The 24,510-nt window shown below is 47.1% G+C and overlaps 2 protein-coding genes across 2 annotated transcripts in view; both read left to right on the top strand.

Moving 5' to 3' along the window:
• LOC146812034 (uncharacterized) overlaps window positions 1–24,510 on the top strand; it is a 95,959-nt gene that overhangs the window by 66,420 nt on the left and 5,029 nt on the right. Inside the window, exon 6 of the mRNA XM_085615120.1 lies at window positions 22,711–23,058. Within this exon, the coding sequence (XP_085471246.1) occupies window positions 22,711–23,058 (348 nt within the window). The remainder of the gene's footprint in view (window positions 1–22,710; window positions 23,059–24,510) is intronic.
• STX17 (syntaxin 17) overlaps window positions 13,190–24,510 on the top strand; it is a 90,305-nt gene continuing 78,984 nt past the window's right edge. Inside the window, exon 1 of the mRNA XM_085619000.1 lies at window positions 13,190–13,585. The gene's annotated coding sequence lies outside the window, so the exon portion shown is untranslated. The remainder of the gene's footprint in view (window positions 13,586–24,510) is intronic.

Below are 24,510 nucleotides of genomic sequence, written 5' to 3'. Positions count from 1 at the left end.
GTGGTGCATAGATGCTAATAAAGGTGACGTGTCGTCTGTCCCATACCCCCTTGACAGCTACGTAGGTTCCATTGGGGTCTGTCCAGGTGCATTCTAGGTGGAAGGGAGGGCTTTTCCTAATTAGTATTGCTACGCCTCGCGCTCCAGTGGAGAACCCAGCGTGTGCCAGTGTTTTGTACGCACCTCTTCCTAAGAAACCACATTGAGTACCCTTTAAGTGGGTCTCTTGTAAGAGGATGACATCCGGTTTCAGCCTCTTAAAATATGCAGCCACTAGTCCTCTCTTAATCTTATGCCCCAACCCATTCACGTTCCAGGAAAGGACAGAATATTGTCCTCGATCAGGTATAACCATCTGTATGGTGGGTAGTATTCACTTGTAAATAAAGGGACCTCCTCTAAGAGTATGTAAGGTCTAGGAGTAAGAGGGGAAAACAACAACCACAATAAAGAAAATCTCCTCGTAGACCTATATTTCTTTTACCCCAGAATTAATCTAAGCATGGGTTGATCACTCCTTATAGTGCATACATGATTTATACTTTAATACATAAATGCATAGTCGTATTTTTTATAAAAATCTTCCTTTTATTTTGTTGAGCAATTTTTCAACTGTAATTCTTGTATGACCATTATGCATCAGTCTACATAATTTTCTGAGACAATACAAATCATTTGCTATTTGAAAACACATTTTTTTGAAAAAGTTTTTTGGGGACAAATCTATACATAAAACAACACCCTACTCAACACAACACAATATAATCCCAGACACACTTGTAACTCTGGCTCACTCTCACTCATACATAACACATATACTTAATGGGTACAGGGAGCATCAGAACATAACGGCATCTCCAATATTTGGTTATAGATGGCAACGACCTAAGTAGGTCAGGGCGCACATGGTCTACGCGCGTTTCGGTGGATTAACACAAAACATGGACCACCTTCATCAGGACCTCGCCCAACTAGGGTATAGTGTCATCAGATTTGTACAGAGTAGGGGTACCTAAAGGGTAACAATAAAAAAATATTTGTTTTAATTTTTCAGTCAACCCATACTAAAAGTAGCAATAATTTCCATACTAGCTAAAAGCGGTGTATCAGACCTTTTGTTAATACATGATTCAAAAAGAAGGAAAATAAAGGTAAAAGAAATATAGGTCTACGAGGAGATTTTCTTTATTGGGGTAGTATTCAACCTGCTGTCTGGTCCACGTCCCCCTCTACCCCGCTGCAGTCCCTGTAATCTATAAATGTCTGCTGATGTACCTTTTTGCCATGGTATCGTAACAAACCCCCCAACCCTCCACGTCCCCACACCCCCTCCCATACCCCCCCAACATCCATCCGACCACCCCAAGGGTCAACAGGACTAACTGTGGCGTGAGCATATTGGCAAGGTCTATCGCCCACCCTCCCAACCCCCGAAGTCTCAAACTGTGTTCAGTCCCTCCTGTCCCCTCTCATGAACTCACATGCCCCAAGTATTCAGTCCTGGAGGTTACACCTCAGATCGACAGCTGCAGGGTCTGTAGAACAAACACAAATAACATTACAAATAAGGGGGAAGAAGAGGGGCAGGGAGAAGGAGGAAGAGAAAAAAGGGAAAAAAAGAAAAGGGGGTGGGAGGGGAGGAACGGGCGGGGAGAATGAAAGAGCTGGGAAAACACAAACAAAAAAGGGGAAACAACAGGGGGAGGAAGGAAGGAAGAGCAAATTCAAAAGGAGAGCGGGGTAGAACACATGGGGTAGCGTGCGATCTGTGGTCCCGGTCCGTTCCTCCGGTTGCTCTTCCAGGCCAATCTTCACTCGTCAGTATCATTGTCCACGGATGGTATCTGAGTGTCTTTTCCTGTTTCGCCGGTGGCCCCACCTGTGCATTCCAGGAGCTTGATGTTGTGCCTCAGGGGGTGTTCGTCTTCCGAGCCCGTTGTTACGTCCTGGTCTGTGCAATCGTCCGAGCGGCGTGCTGCAAGGTCTTCTGGTATCACCGGACCCTCGGTGCTTCCCATCTGCGGGTCGCCCTCCGAATTCAGCGCTCCTGTTGCGGTCCCCGTCATCCACCTACTCCGGTATGGTGTCGGTCGGAGTGCCATGTTTGGTGCAGTGTTCTTCTTCTTCCGCGTCCGCCTGTGCGACCGAGGAGTATTAGCGTTTAGTGAAGGGGCCCCTCCGGAGCGCCGTGGCTCAACAGGTGGTGCTCTCAGCAGGGGACACTCTTCCAGCCAATGCCATACCTCTTCCGGGGTGTTGAAGAACAACGTTTTACTTTGAAAAATCACCTTAAGTTTAGCTGGAAAAAGGAGCATATATGTAATTTGCAATTGTTGTAATTTGTCCTTCACAGAGTCAAACGTTTTTTGTTGCTTTTGAACTTCTCTGGAGTAGGCCAGGAACACCATGATCCATTCATTGCCTACTTGAATCTCACCTTTCTGTCGGGATATCCTGAGGATAATGTCTCTGTCTTGATAGTGAAGAAACCTAGCAATCAATGGCCGTGGAGGTGCGCCGGGTGGGGGTCTGATCCCAGGTATTCTGTGCGCCCGCTCAATGATGAAGCATGGTGAAAAGTGTGCCTCTGGGAAGGTGTCTAACAGCCATGTGCGCAGGTAGGTACCCGCATCCGTCCCTTTGAGAGTTTCCGGAAATCCAATAACGCGCAAGTTGTTCCTTCGTGCTCGGTTTTCCGTGTCGTCTACTCTCCAGAGGACCTCCTTCAGGGTTGTCTTCAGGGCTTGCAGTGTATGGGTAACATCTTCAACATCGGAGATACGCTGTTCCGCTTGAATGACTTTGTCGGAGAAGTGGCGAAGATCCTGACGGAGCAAATTAACATCTATCTTAATCTTGTCTATCTTACACTTGATCACCTCTCTGGAGGACTGAATGACTTGGAGGAGTACCGTGTCAGGTGGGTTTGCCTGGCTTATCCCGGTGACGTTCGGCACCTGCAGTGGTTTGGTAAATTTATCCATCTTCCCCTGCTTCTGTGTCTTGATGTCTTTATCTCGCGCCATTGATGGCCAACACTCAGGTGGAGCAACCGGCTAATCACCGCAGATCCCTGAGCGTCCAGCGCCACAGTCCCTCTGCGACTCTCACCCTCTCTACCAGCGGGGTCTGCGGAGTTGGGGCGTAGTGCGTGAGCTGTGCCTCGGTCCAGCCTCAACACCAACAGACAGGGGAGGGTGGAGTCCAATCGCGGCGCAATCCTCAACAGAATTCTGTCTCCACTGCGCCACTTGTTTGTTCTCCTGGGTTATATTAGATGCCACTGAGTGTCTTCAAATCCTGTGCCTCCACGTAGGCCAATTGCTAGCACACTGTTTCAGCCCTGCAGCAGTGCGTGCGAACTGGGTCTCACGGCATTTCCGCACTGTGTGCCATATATCGCAATACACTCCACTTTATGCAAGTGTCTTGCTGTGGGTCCAGGTTGGGAGGGGTCCTGCTGGCTGCACTGACAGGTCGTGGGCGTCTCTTCTGTCATGTGCCTCAGTCCTCAGACAAGTGTCCCAGTGTTCCAAGCTGCTCATGGGCGGCTCCCCAGTAATTCACTGCTCCCCATTAACAGTCGATGAAGGCCTGGGCCCCTTGCGCACCGCCCCACGGATGGTGAAGGCCCCCATTACCAAGCCCAGGACCCAGAAATCGCTTGTACTGCAGGGGACCAGCCTGTACTCTAGCCCGTGCTCTCAGCCACAAGTCTGTGTCGCCTAACTGTCTCCCGGACCCCCCCTTCTTTCCAATGATCGATATGCATGGGGGGGTCCCTACGTCGTAGACTGGTGTATTTCTACTGTGCCCAATGTTCACCTGTGTGGGGGGAGGGAGGCAAGGGCCCCCCCGCTTGCTGTTCGAGCGCTGCTTCCACGTTCCCTGGGGAGCCCCCCACCTCTCTCCGAGCCGGGTCCTCTCCTCCTACGACGGCGGGGGCACTCACACGTGCACCTGCAGTGTCAACGAGCCGCCCAGCCAGATCCGGCAGCTCTAACGGTCGCTGGGGACAGGCACTGCCTGCCCTATGTTCTGCTGCCCCTCTGGACCGTCACAGCACCGCCACCCACCTCGCAGTCAGTCAGGGCCGGTCTGCAGCACAGCCGGCAGCCGGGCAGCCGAGGGCCATGATCACGCAGGATGGGGGCAGTTTCTTCATTCCCCGATGCGTCTCCCTCCTCAGGTGGTCGCCTCTCCCGCTGACACCAGGAGGTGCCGTCTTTCACCAGCGGTCCTCCCGGAGCCGCTCTCAAGATCGGGTCACCGTTGCCTATAACTCAGAGCGCCGCCATCTTGTCATCCGCGCTGTCTGGCAAACTTTCGCAAATTAAAAGTGCTGTTGCAGGGATTCTGCTCATGCACAGAACTATGCGCAGGAAACCAGGACCTCAGTGAATTGTGGTGTACCAAAAAACTCACCTCAGTACCCAGAACCCCTATCCGTCCAGTATCAGTGTCCCATTCGTTATCCGTATTCTCTCGGAGGTCCCAATGTATAGACAACCCAGAACAAGCGACTTAGAGTACTCTCAGGAATGGTGGGAATCAGAAATACCTGTTCGCTATTATTCTCATATCAGTCCACAACAAGAGTAATCAGAGACACGGTAAAGTTTAAAAGGTTTATTTTATAAACTATGTGTCCTAAGATGTAGTACTTTGGCTAACATAAGCAGACAAATGATTATAATTAAAACCATCAGCATTGTTACAATACCATAGAAAATAAAGGGAGAAATCATATTACAAATGACAGTGGATTACAGCCACCTTCCCTTAGCTAGTAGGCCAGTATTATTATACTAATAGTAGGTCTCTAGGCTTGAATGGGGAACCCCATACCGTAAAGATCAGCGTAAGTGAATCACATCACAGGATCAGCTTTGCTCTGCGCCTGGAAATGTTCTTCTCCAGAATGTGTTGCTAACGCATGCAAACTGTAATATTAAAGGCTCTCGACATTCAGGTATTTGCAGCTGTGTGCATATTATGGCTAGAGAGTGGGCCGATCAACCTGGACTCAAAAACATACATTGTCTGGCGGCTCAGAGTGTTTTGCACACAATGTTCAGACCAAGGTCGCAGTGCACGTCTAGGGATGTGAACAACAGACAGTTCTCATGTGAAGAAAAGGCAAGCAAGCAGTTTTCAAATAATAACATGTCTCTGCAGGGTCGTGTGCAAAAGCAGCAAAAGTGGCAAGATGGATTTCTAACATCTAACACGCTTATGCTAACATAGCAATGTATGCATCTAAATCGCTGCCTTCACTACAGTGCACCGGGCTGCAGCACTCTCCGCACCTATGACAGGAGCTCGCACCACTGGTTCCGACTCCCGATCTGTGGTTTTATCGGTCCCGGATCATGTTGTGACAGCAGGATTAATGCAGGATCAATATTCGGCCATCGGAGCTCTGGTCGGACGTGTCTAGTCTGCCATGCTCCTGGCCACGCCCTGTCAACCTTTTCCTTGAACAAGATTAAGAAGATTCAAGATAATTTTTAAACTCAGTTAGAGCCCCATTCCCCAGAGTTTCCACAAAAGCAGCGACACCCTGAGGCACAGAGTAGTTTAGGGACCTTTGCAGAAATTACTGCTCAATACATCGACAGTAGGATGATGCCTATTCAATTGGGCTCCCATGAGGATCCATGTCCCTTGCAAGTTGTATCTTTGTCTACATCTCTGTTCTGTCACCATTTGAGGCGCTTTAAAATCTTTCGCTTGCAACAGCAAAGGTTCCTAAAACCTGGAAAAATGCAAATGCGCTTCTGCTGTTCAAAAAGCCTTCTGCTGATCCTGCAAGCCTTTCTAACATCGCCCCATCTCGCTCCTGGCCTTTCCAGCCAAATTACTTGAAAAATTATTAAAAAGACAATTATCCAAATATTTTGAAAAATCAATAATATATTGGCTCCATCTCAGTCTGGTGTTAGGGCAGAGTGTATACCAGAAAATGCAATCTTGGCAGCTGCAGATATGGTCAGGATCAGTCTGGATGAGGGAAACCTGGAGCCCTCATCCTATTAGACCTTTCAGCAGCCTTTGATACGGTTTGTCATGCAATCTTGTTTAAGAGGCTGTATGAAATCGGGTTACAATCTAGGGCGTTGGCCTGGTTCATCTCTTGCCTGTCTCACAGAACACAAGCTATCTATCTGTAGTCTTTCAAATCCAATTCCCTTGGCACTTGGAGATATGGTCAGATGACTGGTGGCATTGTGACCTTGGAGAGTCTCGTACTCGCAAGAAGGAGACAAGAAATGTGGGCATTCTTATAGGTAACTTACTCAGCATGAAAGCCCAGATTTATATGATATGTGGTGCCTGCTATGCGATCTTACATGTACTTAGAAATATATTGTGTTGTATCCCTTTAACACTGAAGGAAGCTCATTGTGCCGTCCCTTATTACTAGTCAAGTAGACTATGGAAATGTCCTATATGAAGGCATTAATGATGCTCTTTCCTCAAAATCACTCCGAATGCGACAGTCTTAGTCTGTCGCCTTCCTTCAAGAACAGCCCCGGGCCCTCTACAGAATTCTCTTCGCTGGCTGCCCATTTGGAAGTAGATAATTTTTAAGATTCTCTGTCATGACCACTATACGCTGGTGACCCAAATATCTTCACATGCACATTAGTCTCTACCATCCCTGGAGGGCTCTTAGATCCTCTGCCCTGGCGATCCCACACCATATTCATCAAGTTAGAAATGGTGGCCATTCCTTCTAGTACTTGGCTTCCTGCCATTGGAACAAACTTCCACTTGCCATTCACTCATGTGGGTAACAAGATACTTTTAAAAAGCTCCTGAAAACTGGCCTTTTCTAAGCAGCTATCCAGTGGGATAGTTTCAACAAGCGAATCAATTTGTGTTGGCTCAGCATTGGGATACTCCCTGGGGAGTGAAATTATCGCTATACAAGGAACCCTTAACATAACATAACAGACTTCTGAGGTAGTGCATTGGAGAGGCATGTTGAAGCAGCACACTATTGATTTGAATAGTCAAGAAGTGTATAACATGCCGTGTTTTTGGAGAAAAAAACATACTGGGTGACCACATGACACAATATTGAATTGACATCTTTAGTAGACCGATCATTGACTTCTTGGTGGTGTGAAAGGGGAGAAGGGTCCAGACTTGCACATGTTCAACACTGGTTTTGTTGCAACTGTGGAAGCAGTACAGATGAATGTTTCACATTGCATAATGTAGTTAAACCGTATGGTAAGGATTCTAGGGGACGCAGAAGGTAAAAAGTGAAAGCCAGAGGATATGGGTTGAATAACTTTAAAGTTGGTGTGAGGGCAGTAAAGAGCAAGTTACTTTCAGTAACTTCTTTTCTGTTAGAGACTCTAGCTAACACCAGATTCCTCACCTTGTGAGTTTCCCCAGGCACCAGACTGGATCCGGAAACTTTAAAGCAATTCCCTCATGCATCGATAGGTGGTGTTGTGTGGGTCCGCATCGGACCCGCCCACTCCAGAAATGATGTTGGGTCCTCCATATATGCGTCATCTCCACATGCTGATGTCAGTTTCTTTCTGATCTCTTTCCAAGCTGTCAAACGTGGAGACACTGAAATCAAATCTTTAGATTTGGCATCTTATCAATAGAATGTATGAGTCCATTCCACTGAACGTGGAGGAGGGCAGATCAGTGAGGAATTTGCGGTTAGATAGAGTCTCTACCAATTACTTTCCAAATCTTGTGATCTGAACTCGGGTGGTGGAGGGGGAGGCCCCATTTACATCCTTCATAATGCTACTTTAGGAGCGGTTCTGGGACAGGCGGTGCAACCACGTGCCACCTCGCACACCTCACAGACCCACAAATAAGTTAGGCCTGGGAGTTCCTGATTACGTATTGTATTATTTTGATACACAACTGCAGTGTTTTGCCTGCAGGTTGGCGGGACTAGGTCTAACTGAAATAGGGGAATTTGATGAAGCACTCAGAGAGGGGACATTACTGGTGATGATGCTAGGGGTGAAACTTGCACCGACCTAGAAAGCGAAACTTCGTCATATCGCTCTCCGATGCTGGAGAGGGGCACTCTGTCACCTGGGGCCAATCCCCCTGTATGCCCTGGCAACTCCATTGGTGGGCAAATCGAAAGCCAGGGGGATTTATTTACGACTCGATGACTGAATGCCTGGGCAGACACAGATATAGTGAGGCTGGAGGACTGCTACTTTGAGGACTCCTTCCGGATTCCAGAGGTGTTGGTTGCAGAGAGCAACCTACCGGCACTCAATTGTTAACCTATGGGGCGCTGGCCCCAGGGATGCATCAACTTTTTTTAGCTCTAGACCCAGAGCCCCCTACTCATGACCTTTTGCAGACCTTATTGATGTTCGGGTACGTTCGCCATTTAATATCCTGGCCATATAAAATGATGATTGCCATGCTAGTGGATGGCCTACCAGCTCTACGGAACAGATGGGAGACCATCACTGACAGACCCCTCACCGGAACAGAGTGGGAACAGACGCTGGAACGTACATACACCCTCATGCGAAATACAGTTTAAATTCACGCAATTCAAATATTTGCACACTACATACCTTACATCCCACAAACTGAATATTATGCTGCACACTACGGACCTGAGCTGCCCCAGGAGTACCCTTGCCAACACAGATTTCCTTCACCTGGTATGGAGCTGCCTATGCACACTTTTGGTTGCAGGTCATAGCAGATTTAGAACAAATCTTATACAGACACCAGGTGTGCATGGTGGAGATAGGCTTACGTGGCCTCTATAGCAAAAGGATCTAAGAGAAAATCTGGCATCAGGTTTCTGGAGATAGCCTTGGAGTTGGCCCGAAAGGATATAGCTCTTCATTGGAAATCCCCGGTTGTCCCACCACACAGCAGGTGGAAGGCAGAGGTTGGGAAGTGGGCACTGGCTGAGGGAGCAGCTTAGTGCACTGAGGAATATAGATATTCTCCACACAAAACCTCTAGAAGAGCAGTGGATGGAAGTAGTGTCCAGTTTTTTGGACCCTCATTAATTGACTTCTAATAGGGAAGGCTGCTGCTCCATCGTCAGAGAGCCTCATGACCCTAACACTTGGACTGTCTTAGCAACACACGACACGGCCTATCCCTCCTAGCGCTAACTAGAATCGAGCACCTCTCACTAGCTCACGCCTAGACACGGACATTACACTATACACTGACCGCATCTGTGATTGGAATTTGGAATTTTCTATGTTAAACAGTCACTTCCTTATTTAAAGTATGCTTAGTTTTTCTATGTGCCAATGAGCGGTCCTGACATGTTAAGGACTCCCATGGCTTGGTAAAAGCTCAATAACTGTATACCAGATTACGCAGATGGAAGGACCGCAAGAAGTATAAACCCTTTATTGGGCCCTAAATAATGTAAAACGGCTCTGAAAATGGTTGCACCCATTGTTCTCCTAGTCATTTAATACTCCTTGTAACAATAAGTTAAAACAAAGAAAGTTAAAAAAAGAAAAAAAGATAAGAAAAGGCGTTACTGAAGATAAATAACTTGTTCCTGTGATAGAGGCTTCTAACTGCAGATTCCTCACCTTGTGATGGATACCAGAGCAGTACACCTCCTCTGGTGGTGGGTCTGTTGAATGGCTCAGCCGGGAAACCCTGCAGGACACATCTGGTGAAATATACCGCATTCCAGCAGATATCCAAGACTGGCACACCACAGGCTAGCACAGTGGAAGAAGCCTTCGCTCTGGTGTAATGAGCGTGCAAGCCCTCTAAGGGCTACTTCTTAGCTAGCCTATTAAAGTGTACAAAAAAAGTAAAGGATGTAATGCTTGAATTACTCTCAGTCACTGGTAATTACTCAGGTTGCATCCCAGTCCATCGTTATGTTGAACACAATCCGATCTCAGTTTGGGATGTAGCCCCAAGGAATTACCAAAAGCTCAGATTAATCCAAGCATTCTATCCATTACGTTTTTGAATATTTCAGTGATGCCCAAAGTGAGATGGGTATGCCAAAACGTGGGTACTATGCACACTGTGCCACTGGAACCAAAATATTACCGGCTGATGAGTCCTAATAACAGCAAACATGGTCCTGAGTTGCTTGTAGTTCGGTGGGGACCCGGCCTGGGAGTTCAGGCTGGACTGTTCCCATTGAAGCAAAGTCAAGACTAATTTGCATATGGCTGGGCCACACTGAGGTGGTATGGTGGGCAAAGTAACAATGGACTGGGATGCTGCCCTGAGTAATTATCAGAGGCTGAGAGAAATTCGAGCATTCCATCCATCATGTTTTTGCATACCTTTTGCTAGCCCATAGTATATCTGTATATGTAGCACAATCCATCTTGAGATGGTCTTCTTTTGCACCACCTTGTCATTTTAGTCAGAGAACCTGACAAAAAGTTGGTAATCCTGTCGGTAGTCTCTGGTCCGGTCAATTTAAAAACTACCTGCCATGCTAGGGTCAGGGTGATGAAGCCATTCTTTTTCCCTGGAGGGATGAGGTGGTATGTAGAAAACCTGCAGAGTGATGGATTTCCCTAAGTGGAAGGGTGTGACTAACTTGGGCATGAATTCTGCTTTGGTCCAGAGGACCAGTTTGTCCAGAAAGAAAGATGCATATGGAGGAACCACAGACAAATCCTGGAGTTCACTCACTCACCTGGCAGAGGTTATGGTGAAGAGGAATGTTGCCTTGATAGTGAGCAGGCAAAGAGGACAACTGTCCATGGGTTCAAATGGAGTGCACATCAAATAGGTGAGAACCAAATTAGAGTCCCACTGCAGCATCACAAATGGTGTTGGTGGGAACATATAGACCAGCTCCTTAAAAACAAAAAAAACATCACAACAGGTGACTTGAAGAGGGATGGCTAGCCCGTGCTCGAATACTAACTGCTGTAAGGCCTTAAAAACGTTAGGTTTCCATCCCTGATAAACTCCATTATAAGTTTGTAGTTCTGGTCCGGCTAGATGTATATTAAAATCTCCACAAAGTAAGAGTGGAGTTGCCCATGATGCTAGCTCAATATTAAGCACATCTAAAATCTGTGCCTCATCCATATTTGAGCCATACACTGAACAAATAACACATTTCCATTCTTCCGCAGCACACTCAGCTATAGCCCATCGGCCATATTTATCTGCCAGTACCCTTCCCACCAGCCATATGTAAGATTTGGCCAATATAGCCACACCCCTAGTTGTAGTGCTATGTTGTGTGCATGCTACTACCTTATATCTCAGCTTAGCCAGAGCTCTTCGGTTCTCCCATGGGATGCGTGTCTCCTGTAAGCATACTACATCAGGGGAGAAACTTCTCAATTCCCGCGCTACTCGCTGTCTCTTACCCCTATCGTTTAAGCCTAAAACATTAAATGTACATACCCGTAACCTCCCTGTCATCATTCTACCCTCCATATTCTCACCATGTACTGCTCCTGATTAAACATGTTCTTTTCTATTCTCAGTAAGCCTGGCTTCTCATGTCTCCGCCATGGTCTCCTTTTTCCTTTTCTCCCCAAACTCACCCACTGCAACCCCCACTCTCTACCAACCGCAAGACCCCCCAACCTTCAACTCCCCCCTCCCCCACCACCCCAAAAATAAGGCATAAGGACTCAGGGTCCCTAGTGATGGAGAGCTGAGAGGCCCGCCCCTCACTGCTACTCCCCCCCCACCATTGTATCCAAGATCAGACTACATATCTACTAATATACACCAAAAGAATATATACCATGTTATTACATGCTCCGTCCTGATGTATCTGTGTTCTTTTTTTTATTTTGAATTTAAATACTTTTTGGCAAGAATTTTGGAAGTGAAAAATTGTGTTTGCCCTTTACAGATTACTTTTAATTTACCCGGATTAAGCAGATAAACCTGTGCTGCTTTGGCCTGAAACATTGGCATTAATTGCCGCAAGTGCCACCTCTTCTCTACTGACGCTTGACAAAAATCAGGCCTAACAAAGAATTCGCTCCCCTTTCCACTTCCTTTTCTATATGGTCGTGCTAGGTCATAGATAGCTTCACGTGCCAAAAAATCTTCAAACTTATTAATATAGCTCTAAGTCTAGTTACAGATTGTCCAGTTCTGATTTACTGCTTGAAAGGAAATCTGTGCGTCCTTTGCACCTCAGCGTTCCAGTTCCATTGTGTGAGCTCAGGGAATGCCTCTGTAAAAAGATCCACAATAAATGTTTGCATGTCTGCTCCTTCTGCCCCCTCGGGAATATCTAGGACTCTCAAGTCGACTTCTTAGTCGATTTTCCATGTCCGTTAATTTCCAGGCGATGTCATCTTTCTGTGATTTTAAGGAATCCGTAAGAGTGTGGAGATCCTGGTTTCTGCTTCCACAATTCTTGTTGCGAATTCTGTGCATGATTTGGCCACTCTCCAAATGGAATTCTGTAATTTTCTGTATGCACCATGCGTCCTGAGGCTCTCTGTCCGTGTCTCTTCCCTATGTGCCATGAGAGTTTTATAAATGATAGAGAGCAACATTTCTTCTGTATTTTCCACTCCCATGGCCCCTGGATTGACCACAACTATATTTTCTTCGCATTCAATACTAGGTGAAAAGGAGTAGTCCCATACCAATGAACCCGCGGGCCCTTTAGATTCTGTTCGAAATGTCTTTCCGTAATCTTTCTGCTTTCAAACAGTAAAAGGACTAGTTAAGGGTCCGCCTCCTGTGGCCCCAGTAACCTCCTTCTCAGGGTGAGTATTACTTAGCTCACTGCCATCATTCTGATTAAGTTCTCCTGTCGAGTCTTTTTCAGATCTGTCAAGCTCTCATCGCTTGATCATTTGAGGGGTCTGACATTGAGAAGAAATTATTTCCAGAATCCACCTCATTCAGGGAACCCCTGACATCAGTACTGCCGGCTTGATCCTTCCTTATCACCACCGGTCTCTCCACTTCTCCCTTTCCCTTTCCTTTTTCCCCCCTAGGGGTTCTCTCTGCAGTCGCTTTGCCTCCCTTTATTACTCCACGGTCCTCTTTCTCCATACGGGGGTCGACCATGATAGCCCCCTCCAAAGCTCCATCATACAAGATTCCCCCTGCAAGGCTTCCAGACCCAGGATCAGCTGTGCCTCCCCCATTCCTAACTAAGGCCTTCACAGCGCTCGCATTGCTCACCTCTTTGCCACCGAGTGTTTCAGCTACAGTAAGCTGGTGTGATACATTTCTGTCCAGCAGGGGGCTCACACCACCAGCAACAACGTCTGCCTGAGCCATAGTTGCCTGTGTCTTCCTGGCCGTCTGTGGGAGAAATATTGGCAGTAGGGTTTTTCGGCCACGTACTGAAGAGCTGTTCTTTTGAGTCTCTCCTCCAGTAGTCCCTAATGTGTTTTTTTTCCTGTGCCTGCCCCGCGGCCAGATCTTGCTCCTCTTGCGGGCGGCATTGTGGCCGTATTTAAACTTGGCGGCTGCAGCCACGACTGGGAAAGCAGCAGCCTCAAACACAGAAGCTGCTTGAAGCAAAATGCCGCTTGCTGTTCGTGTCGCCCCCACGCAAGTCTCCACAGCATCACCGGATCATAGAGCCTCCACCAGCCGCAGCCGAATGGAACAATAGCAGGTAAGTGGGGGGAGTGTAGCTCGAGGTGAGAGTCAGCCCACTCGTCCGCGATTGCGGCCTCCATCTTGCCTAACCCTGCGACCATGGTTTATAAATAGATATCCTGATCCAGGATTTAGATATTTCTCCTGCCCCAATAATAAATAGGTCAGACTCGATTATTTATTTATTTCCAGAGGGCAGGCTGTCATGGCTAGAATTCAAATATTTCCTAGACTCACATTGGATCACAGTCCGGTGGTGATGGACTTATCAATACAACGCTTAATCCGGCCACAGAGGCGCTTCACGTTTGATCGGAAATTATAGGCAGATGACATTTTTGTACTTTATATCAGGGATTGGATTAGGAATTTTCTTGAGATAAACAGGAATACGTCTTCGCCCGCGGTAGTGTGGGACACACTGAAAGCCGGCCTCAGGGGGGAAATATTGAGCTTTTGTATATATAAGTAAAAACAGCAAAATATCTTTTTTCAGGTCCGTTATGATGAGCTTAAGCAGGCCCTATATAGTTTGACACAATGTGTAATTAATAAAATAGTAAGCCCAGTGGCACAAGCCAATGTAGCTCGCTGTAAGGCGAAGATTAACCTATTGTGGTCCAAAGACATCCAGGGCCGGACTGGGAACTGAAAGCAGCCCTGGCAAATTTTGCCAGACCAGCCCCCGTCCGGCGCGTCGCGAGCGCGCCCGACCGCCACTAGGGGGGGGTTGGGGGGGGGGGGGGGCATGGTCTCCAAGAAAATTTGGGAAAACGACAGACCAAAATGGTGAATTTTACAGCACATTTTTCATTACATATTCAAATTGTATCAACTTTCAAAGCACAGTAAATAGTAGATGATGACCTTAAAGAACATCAGGACGAGGGAGGGAGGGAGAGAGAGGGGGCGGGAGAGAGGGGGCGAGAGTGACAGAGCGATAGGGGGACAGGTATAGAGAGAGAGATTGAGAGGGATAAATAGAGAGCGCGTGATGGAGCCAGAGAGAGCGCGAGAGAGAGAGGGCGCGAGAGCGATCACACTGTTCCCTTTTTTGTCCGCATTTGTCTTTTCTTCTTACTTTCATCTCTCTTCCACCTTGATTTTCGCTTTTTGTTTCACTCTCGGTCCCTTCTCTTTGTCTCTGACCCTTTTGTACTTGCCTTTTTGTGGTTTCTTCCCCTGAATGTAGATGAAACTTGCAATCAAAATAAACCGATGAGATCTTTTCATGCTGTCCAGGGACAGTGCTACGAAATATAAGAGGTGTGCCTTCCAAAACATAGTTCTTTTTTGTGTTTTAGGTTTTCAATATTCCAGGAACGCCGGCATTAAAAATGCATTCATATGACAAGGAAATATAAAGCTGCTATAAAAACGAATAAGGCGCTCTAGACCATACAGATGTTTTATACACTGGAATCGGCACAACCGTGGGCTCACAAACTCCAGCTAGTGCGTTATTGTGCGATGGGTGTATCCGGTGGAGCCACCTTTTATAAGATATGTAATGCACCTGAGATAATAGGAAATTGAGGTCACGTCTGCATCACTGAGAAGTCCTGGTTGAACACAACGGCGAGCACACGCGCCAAGCCCAGATCTTGCGTTACTACTCTTGCGAGAGGCGTTTTGGAGATTAATTAGTGGCAATGTGGTAATAGCGGGAACCCCCCTCCTTTTTAAGGAGATTTGCTTGTACCTGCTGGGTTTACAGTCAGGCAGCCACTCTCTAAAAAGGTACATTTAAAAGGAGGGCTGCTCACAATGCAAGAAAAAAAATACAAGCCATTTATTTTATTTTGTCAGAATTGCCAAAGCGATCACAGTTTGACTTGTGTGCCTCGTGGGATCAGAGTGAATTGGCAAAAACAGGCTCACCCCTGCTGTAAGGACAGGGCACGCTGGGGTGTTCGTTATATGCACGAGGTTCCATCAGATATGCGGTGGGGAGAGAGTGCCCCCCCTCCTCCCATGCCACAATTACAGACATCGAAAGGTGGATGGGTCAGTCAGATCTTGCGCAGGCTGGAGGTGCGGTATTTCAAGCCATCTTCTGTAGTGAGCAGAGTCCCTGGCACGGGGATTTGTACTGGCAGGCGCGAGAGTGCTTGTGTACAGTTTACACCTTTGAATGTGTCCGCAGTACCGTGTGCCCAACAGATGCGCGTGACAGCAGACCTTCCAGCCTGCAGCAGGGCATGGCCCCTGCGTTTCTATAGATGTAGAAGGCAGTGCGAATGAGCTCCCCCTCCACCCACTCCCCCAGTGTGCTCTTTCACCAGGAGTTTGGTTGGGCGGCGTTCTCAGCAAAAAACGCACTTGCAGCAGGTAGAAGTTAGAATGTGTAGGCGCTAGAATTGCTGGGAAGGCAGTTCTCTCTCCCATATGCCTGCCAGACCATTTTGTGGTTTCTCTGATAGAAACGGGTACCCACAGCAAACAAGACATGTCACAAAGACTATACATGGGCAATCACATGCATGGCCACTCTGTTATGGCATAGTTGTTCTAGAAGGAAGGATAAGTACATATGTTCAGCTGCTTTGAAGTGACAACTCATGACTGCATGTTTGGGGGCATGTCTGGCTGTTAAACGTTTTCATATCAAAATAGTGAACACTGCATGCAGTCTCATGGAGTGCACCATGTTAGTAAACATTCTCTGGTCGCTTTCACTCCTGCAGTGTGTGCATTGTCTAGTGGCACGACCTCCCAGGAAGACCCACACACATACACTTCACATTTGGGGACTGTGGCTGTCGAAGCGTTTCATGTAACCGTGTGTAACTATAAAAACACTGCTTGTAGGTTCATGTGCTGCACTATTTTAAGGGTATGGGCACACTTTTCAATACCACTTTAGGCAGAATGTGGAAGGTGACATAAGGGTATTTACAGAGGTAAACTAACCCCCTAGCCAAAGAACGAAAAAAAATCAATTCGTATTTCTCTCTGTTTCTCCCTCTCACACACAGTCTCCCCTTAATCTTCTCTCTCACACCCACACTCTCGCTTGCACGCACACACCCCCATTGTGTATGCGTGTTTCTGCTTCCCACTCAAACATACGAACAGAAACAATATGGCTTTTGCACACATGTAAATACATACATACTTTGTCTCGCTGTCACACACAAACACAGATTTGCACCTCTGTCTCGCTCTCACACACTAACAAAAACACATTACCTCCCAATCTCTCATTCCCCACCCCTTCTACGCAGTGAAACACCTGTATGTCTAAGCCTGGCCTGCCATTATTACAGCCACCGTACGGTATCTGGTCGCACAAGCATCTTTCTTCCCCACCAGCTGAACTACTGAGGCAAATCACGTTTATGTGGCTTCTGAGTTTAATTTGCGACCACAACACAGCAGCCATTTCTGCATTTTTAATACAACCATTCCGATTTTGAGAGGAGTAATCTAAACATCTAAACATTTTTTAATTGGGACTGTGATTTACTTTCGGTGGCCCCGGCTGCCCCCCCCCCCCCCCATCCCCCTGCAGTCCCGAGAGGCTGAGGCAGCAATCACAGTAGCCTTCTCATTCTCTGCATGATCGGCTCTCCAAACGAAGTCACTGCTACCCACACTCAAGTAGGCTCTCCACCCCGACTGGCTCCACTTCAGCCACCTATGGGGCAACATGCATGCTAGACAGAGCACGTCCCAATATTGACAGCAGGCAACACTTAACCGAAAAGGTCCATAGTCATAGAGACGTTTAAAGGTTATTGACATGAGATAAATGCACATCCACCGAGTCTGAAATGAAACGCATTACACAGTCTGTGCTTATCCCAACACCAGCCAAGGATCCAGCCTTCCTGGACCAAACTTGGACCCCTCCGAGTCAGCATTTCAAAAAACTTGTTGTAAACTGCAGCAGATCCAAAGTAACAGACAACTTTTTTTACATCACATTTGTCAGCCTCACTTTCCTTTGCTCCTCAAAGTGCAAAACAAATGTGTGATCATACGATTACCTCCGGTTTTTAGTCAAAAATAAGTAGATTTCACTGTTAGGAGTTATCACTAAGGCCCATGATTGATATGGCAATTTCAATGGACACCATGGGGTCAGGTTTACAGGATGCACCGCTGGGTACAGTTGTACTACAATGATGGCCTAGGGTCAAGAAACCCTGCCGACTGGTCATCATGACCTGTGTTTTAAATGGGCCGGTACTCGTCGTTATGGAATTCCAGCATTTATCAGTTTTCTCTCCTGGAGGACTGGAGCTTCTCCTTAGACAGGGAGAATACCGGTGCGCACAGGGGACCAGCAGCAGTGCAAGCGCTCCTCCTGGGCCTTGATTATACAGTAGGTCACTTGTTTGGCAAACCGAGAGCAAGCTCTGGTGCGCGATCACACGCTGCCAACCTTACCAATCAGTTAATTTATTGTGTGCGGCCAGCGGGTTCCCTGTTCAATTGTAAACGAGATAGGGAAATGTATGACTTGACATACCGCTCAAAAGGGGGAGAGAAGACATTGCAAAAGTATTGTGATGGCACAGAAACACGATTTTATTCATTGTATTCGTGTAAAAACAGAAACAAATAGCTACGAAATTCCGAGCCACCAGTCGCCAATGAGATGGAAGGAAGGTACAGTGATGCAGAAGCAGGAGGCAGTGAGAGGTAAAGATGGGGAAAAGAGACGAAAGAACCCCTATAAATTCAAGAGGAAGAGAATTAAGAAAAGCAACTGAGCGGAGGTAGAGAGAGGAAAAAAAGGGGGAAGAGACTGAATAGGGGAGAGTAAGACAGACTTGGCAAAGGAGAGAAAGGGAGACGAAAATATGAAGAGATACAAACAGGTGTAAGTTTTGAGGGACAGAAAGGAGGAGTTGACATGGGAAAGGTTTAGACATGGGGTATGGATCAAAGGAAAGCAGTGAGATTAAATGCCCAGGAAAAAGGTTTCATGCATAGCTCTGCCAGTGATTTACCACATTAAAGTGTGTCTGCATCTCACTGAATAGTTTCTCAAACTAAGATCAAAAATAGCTCGGTGCAGCCTACAGATTTCATGCCCAATCCCTTAAAGTTACAGCAACTGCTGATCACTAATATTAATCAAACCCATACCTAGGCCGTGATTAAAGTAGGAGAACGAAAAAAGCAGCCAGCCAGCCTGTTGCATTAGCTTAGTTAAATTCTCCTACTTTAATCGCGGCCTGCCCGCCCGCACCATGCGCGCCACCAAATCAAAAATTGTAATCATGATGATGATTGATTCATCATCATAATTACACATTTTGATTTATTGCCTGCACCCGCGAAGGTCCCGTGAGAAGCTGAGCGCACAACTCAGGCTGAGCTGGAATGGGTAGCTCAGTGAAGGTTAAACAAGGCGCTAGCAGGCGAGAGGCCTCAGCATGTACACAGAGGACAGAGCTGTGCATACACGGTAATGGAATCTCGAGACCACCACCCGTCACCACCACTGCACGAGGCGCGACGCCCGCCAACTGTTTGTGCCACCCACCATGATGAATCAATGTCATATTAATTAATTTGGTGCCAGAAAAACGTTACGTACTCACCTGCTGTTGGTGGCAGTCTGTAGACACAGGGGGGCTACGTCGGCGGGCTAGCCTAGGATAAAATAATTAAATTATGGCCGCCAAAGATCAAGAAGTGCGGACCTCTGCTCGTCGTCACTCCCGATGCTGCAGGCAGGCGCGCAGTTTAAATCGCGCGAGGCCCAATGCGCATGCGGGGATGACATCAGCCGCACCCTAGAGAGGCGCGCAGACGCGGCGGAGGAGGAGTCAGTGCATCATTCTGCGCGCTGCGCAGAGGCACCTCCTCCTCCTGAAAGTTCGGTTCCACTTGCACACTGCACGGGTCAATCAGGCTTGCTGCTGTTTTCCCTGCAGCTGCACTCAGAGAGCGGACTCGGTCGGAGTAGTAGTCTTGCTTTTGCTGGGAACTTGAAAGTCTGACTGACTTCAGTCTGTCGGACTGAGAGTCAGACAGTCTCACGGTCCCACGACGGTCGGACTGAAAATCGGCCCCCCAGCCACAAAACCGGCCCCCTATTGGAAAACCAGCCCCCACCCCATCCAGCCTACCGGGGGATTGCCCGGTGCCCGAAAGCACCAGTCCGGGCCTGAAGACATCGTGGCTAAATATGTAACCTATAGGAGAGAAGGCTATGAATTTGCGGAGACGGCTGGGAGATGCCTAGCTCAACTAATTTGAAACAAGGAGATTGAACGTTGCATTGTGTAAATAGAAGATCCAACTGGGAAATTAGTTAACAGTCCCACAGAGATAGTAGCAGCCCCTAAGATCTTTTTATCAAGAGTTATATGCAGGGGAGGATAGACCAGAATGAAATGCAGCTCTATGCTTACCACAAAATGGATTTAATCAGGTACTGAGTGGGGAATATAGGGCAGAATTAGAGATGCCTATGACTCAGGAGGAGATTGTAAGTGCAATTAATGCATTAGCAATGAGCATAGCAGCTGGGCCAGATGCGCTGCCGTTAGAATTATATAAGGTCTTTTTCCCTGAAATTAAAACAGAAATGTTGACAGTCTTTAAAGCCACACAACAAGGAGAGGCCCCAGCATCATGGGATATTGCTAACATTATTGTTTTTAAAAAGGACAAGATTTATGCCAGATTTATGCCAAAGTACTTGCAGCTCAGTTATCTCGGGTAATAACCCCTTTGGTATCCATACGCCAGCATGGCTTTATCCCAGGACGAGGCACGGTCAATCATTTCAGTCGGGTGGTGACTTTTTTTGATATAGCAAAAGTACATCAGTCTCCACTTAGACTGATACTTCTTGATGCCGAGAAGGCGTTTGACCGTGTCTCTTGGCAGTTTTTATGGGCAGTCATGGGCCGCCTAGAGTTTGGATGTGGGTTTATTAATGCTATTAAAACTATGTACAGACTCCCGGTCGCTCGGATATGTGTGATGGGAATGGAATCTGAACTTGTACTTATAACCCGTGGAACTCAGCAAGGCTGTCCATGCTCATCTTTATTATTTGCACTTTATATTAATCCTTTACTGGTTTAAATAAATGTACAGATCCAGCATGAAAAGTACAAAGTCCTGGCGTATGCGGACGATGTAGCGATTATCACCCCAACAGCTGCTAGAGATAGGAAGGCTGGCAGCCTCATTTGGAGCAATGTCAGGGTACAAATTGAACACTGGAAAAACGCAGATTATATGTACAAATGAGGCTGATTTTAGCCACCCAAGAGTTGTCCAGGAGGCAGTCTATTTAGGTATCAAAATTAAAACATCACTAGATGATTTAGTCATGGCTAACTGGAACCCATTACTAACTGAAATTGAGAAAGAACTAGAGAGAATAGAGTGTTTACATCTCTCACTCGTAGGGCACTGCAATGTACTGAAGATGAATATTCTACCTAAAGTACTGTACTTTTTCAGAACAGTTCCGTTAGAGCTTACTAGAATACAGTTGCAGAATTTAAAATCCATCTGTGGGAGGTTTATATGGGGTCAGAAACAAGCTCGGAGAGCGATGAAGTACATGATCCTTCCCCGATCTCGAGGAGGGTGGGCGGTCCCTAACTTTATGTTATATTACTATGCCTCCCTTCTTCAGCACATGAACATTTTAATAACCGGAGAAAAGGGGAACAACTCCGCTGATGCCCCATCTATTTTCCATATGTTGTTAGAGGCTGAAGCTGAAAGCTGTTTTCTAAGGGTAATCAAGCCAAGCTATTACAAAAAGATTTGGTTCAAGGTATTAGGAGCAGCTTTTAAAATCTGGAAGCAGGTTCGCAAGTACTTGAATATTTTGAAAATTAATTATTATACTCCTACTAATGCGACACTGCCTTTGCCTCCTATTTTCTGGGATATGATTATGAGTAGGTGGAAATTAAATGGGATATCGTTTATTGGAGATCTTTATGACAAAGATAACCTTTGCTCTTTTGCAAAGCTGAGGGAAAGGTATGGGCTATCAAACAGAGATTTTTTTAAGTATCTTCAGCTACGGGAAAATGCAGCCGGCTGATATAGAGAAAAAGGATATAATCAAAGTTATTAAAACTAGACAGAAAATAGGATGTCTCTATGGGAATTTGATTGAACTGCAAGGGGATGATCTGGAAGAGCAGGATAAGAAATGAGGTTGGGGCAGGGTGAGGGTCTGATACAGAGATCGATTAGTATGGCAGGGGAAATATTGATCTCATCAAGTCTCAGGTACCATCATTATAAAACTATTTTTAATCTGTATCATACCCCCCTGAAGATGCTAAAGTGGGGTGGTGTTAATGATAGTAAATGCTTCCGGTGTGGAGCCGATGCAGCTGGCAGTCTTCATGTTTTCTATGCATGTACCAAATTACACCCCCTTCTTTTGGGGATAGAGAATTTCTTAACATCCGTAACTGGGGTAGAAATCAAGCTAACCCCGATATCCATGCTGTTTGGCTTGGCAGAAGAACCAATGGCTAGCCGTGGCACACCAAAGGTTGGATATATTATCTTTATGGCTACGGCGGTAGCATGTGTTTATATTACTTCAGCATGGCTGCAGAAAGAATCTCCTTCTTTCGAAATGTGAAAGACTAGGTTATTAGACTTTTTTAGTTTAGAGCACAATTTATATTCTCTTAAGAGTTCTCGGAGAAGAAATTTGAGGTTAAAGGTTTGGGGAGCTATAGCGGACTATGTGAATGAAGAAAGGGGAAATTAATGATTTATGCATTTGATGTTTGGTTAGTATTATATGTATATCTGTCACACTTGCTTCCTTTTGATTGTACTATCTACTCAGTTATTCCCTTTTTTTTTCTTCCTTCTCTCTTTCTTTCCTCTTTTGTTTCTTTCTTTGTACTAGTGTACTGCTCTGCTTACAAAATGGAGCAGTTGGGGGCTCTCTTGTCTTAATATGTAATATGTATGTGTAAAAGTATGTATGTATGTAAATAATGAATTGTATTCTGCTTTATTATTGTTAATGATATTAATGTCTCACACTGATATCATGGTCTAATAAAAATTAAAAAAAGAAGAGCGATGGTGTGACGGAGCAGGGGCCGCGGAAACCAGAAATGTTAGGGACTGGTGGGTACACGTACCGTTTTTACCCCCTCTTGTCCCCCCCCCCAGCAGGGAGAATGGCTTCCGTCACCTACCCTGGAGAGACGACTCAGCTCGGACGACGAGGAGCCCTTTAACTGGACTCCTGACGACATCAAGGACACGCCCCGGAGTGACGTCACGACGCGAGCGACGTCAAAAGGAAACGAGATCCAGCAAAGAACGGACGGCGATCCCCGGAGGAGTACTGGTGACGAACGGAGAGGAGGAGAGGAGGCGAGCGGCGGACGGGAGGAGAGAAGCGATCAGGAGGAAGGCGGACGGGAGAGCAGAGAAGCCGGCAGTAGAAGGCCAGGAGGCTCGGGATACCGCGAAGCGCACCGCCACACTCCCAGGGGAGGAGTGTGGCTAGGACAGGTACGGGATCGTGTGGCGGGTTGGATGGGCCGAGGGGAGAAACAGAATAACCCCCCTGTTTGATCCTTGCTCCCGTATATGCCTTCAGTTTGTTTAATACTTCACACCCTTCACCCCCTTGTTGTTTTCACGAGTGTGGTGCACGTCTTCACCCAATTAGGGGATTTCCTCACACCTGGTCCTGGTCTTAGGGTACACTAGTGCAGAACAACCGCCTGACACATCCCTTTGTTTATCTCCTTTCTTCTGGGGCCCCAACCTTCCCGAATGGAGATACCCGGCGGCGACGATCCACAAAAGGACAAGGGAGCAAGAAGCCTTGTGAGAGGGAGCGAACCCGGGAGACGGACAGGAGAAGCATCATCCAGGGACACAAAGAAACTGGAAACTACTAAGAGAAAAAGATATCTCTCAATAAAACCCCAATTACCAATAACTCGAGTCTCGTCTATCCCTGACCAGTCGCCACAACTGGTGTCAGAAGTGGGATTTTCACCATCTCACACCATCTGCCACAAGATGGAGGCCCTTATTCAACACCTGGTGCAGTGTCAAGAAAAGCTTGGCTGGGCCGTTGAACGTCAGATGACATCCGCCCAAGCCGACCAGGAGTCATTTCACAATACCATGGTGGCACACATGGAGGCCCTCCAGAAAGCCCCCGTCGAGTCAGGGATACCCGCAACGAGACCCCACAGTCCTCACCCCTCAGGCATTGCCCTGCAAAAATATATCACGGGAGAAGACCCTGATGCCTTCTTGACGAACTTTGAAAGGGCGGCCAGAGCTTGTGGCTGGCCCGAGGACAAGTGGCCCTTCTTCTTAGCACCCCTGTTGTCGGCAGAAGCCCAAGCGGCTTATCAAGCTGCCAACCCGACCGGGGCCACTCCCTACGCCGTGATCAAAGAAGTTATCCTTGAGCACCTCGGACTGGATGCCGAGGCCTATAGAGTACGGTTCAGAAAAGAGAGAGGAATGGTAGGGGAGAACCCAAAACCTCTATATTTCCGCCTAAAAATGGCCGCGGAAAAGTGGTCACAACCGGACTGTAGTACAAAAGAAGAGATGATGGCTCGGATTTGCTTGGAACAATTTTTGGAAGCCTTGCCTTATGGGACTCAGAGATGGCTAAGGCAGCACCCCAACTTATCGGTGGCCCAAACGATAGAAATGGCTACCCAGTTTAGCAGGGCCCAACCCCGAAATACAGCTGGGGAGTACGAGAAACCCCACAAATCTGGTCCGCCAAACCGCACCGAAAAGAAAGGCAAAGTCTTCCCGGAGATAGCGCGACCAAAACCCGGTAAACTGGACTTTGCGGTTACAAGGGGACCGCAATGTTACGATTGCGGGGAATGGGGACATACCGCCCGCCTTTGTCCTAGGAAGAGGAGTGAAGAGCCCATGGAGGTCGGATATCTGCCAAAGACAGTGATGTATTCCGCCGAATTT

This window comes from Triturus cristatus, chromosome 7, assembly GCF_964204655.1.
Source record: "Triturus cristatus chromosome 7, aTriCri1.1, whole genome shotgun sequence".
In the NCBI taxonomy this organism is placed as follows: Eukaryota; Metazoa; Chordata; class Amphibia; order Caudata; family Salamandridae; genus Triturus; species Triturus cristatus.
Note: the sequence above shows the minus strand (reverse complement) of the source record. Positions and strands in the feature narration are given on the sequence as shown.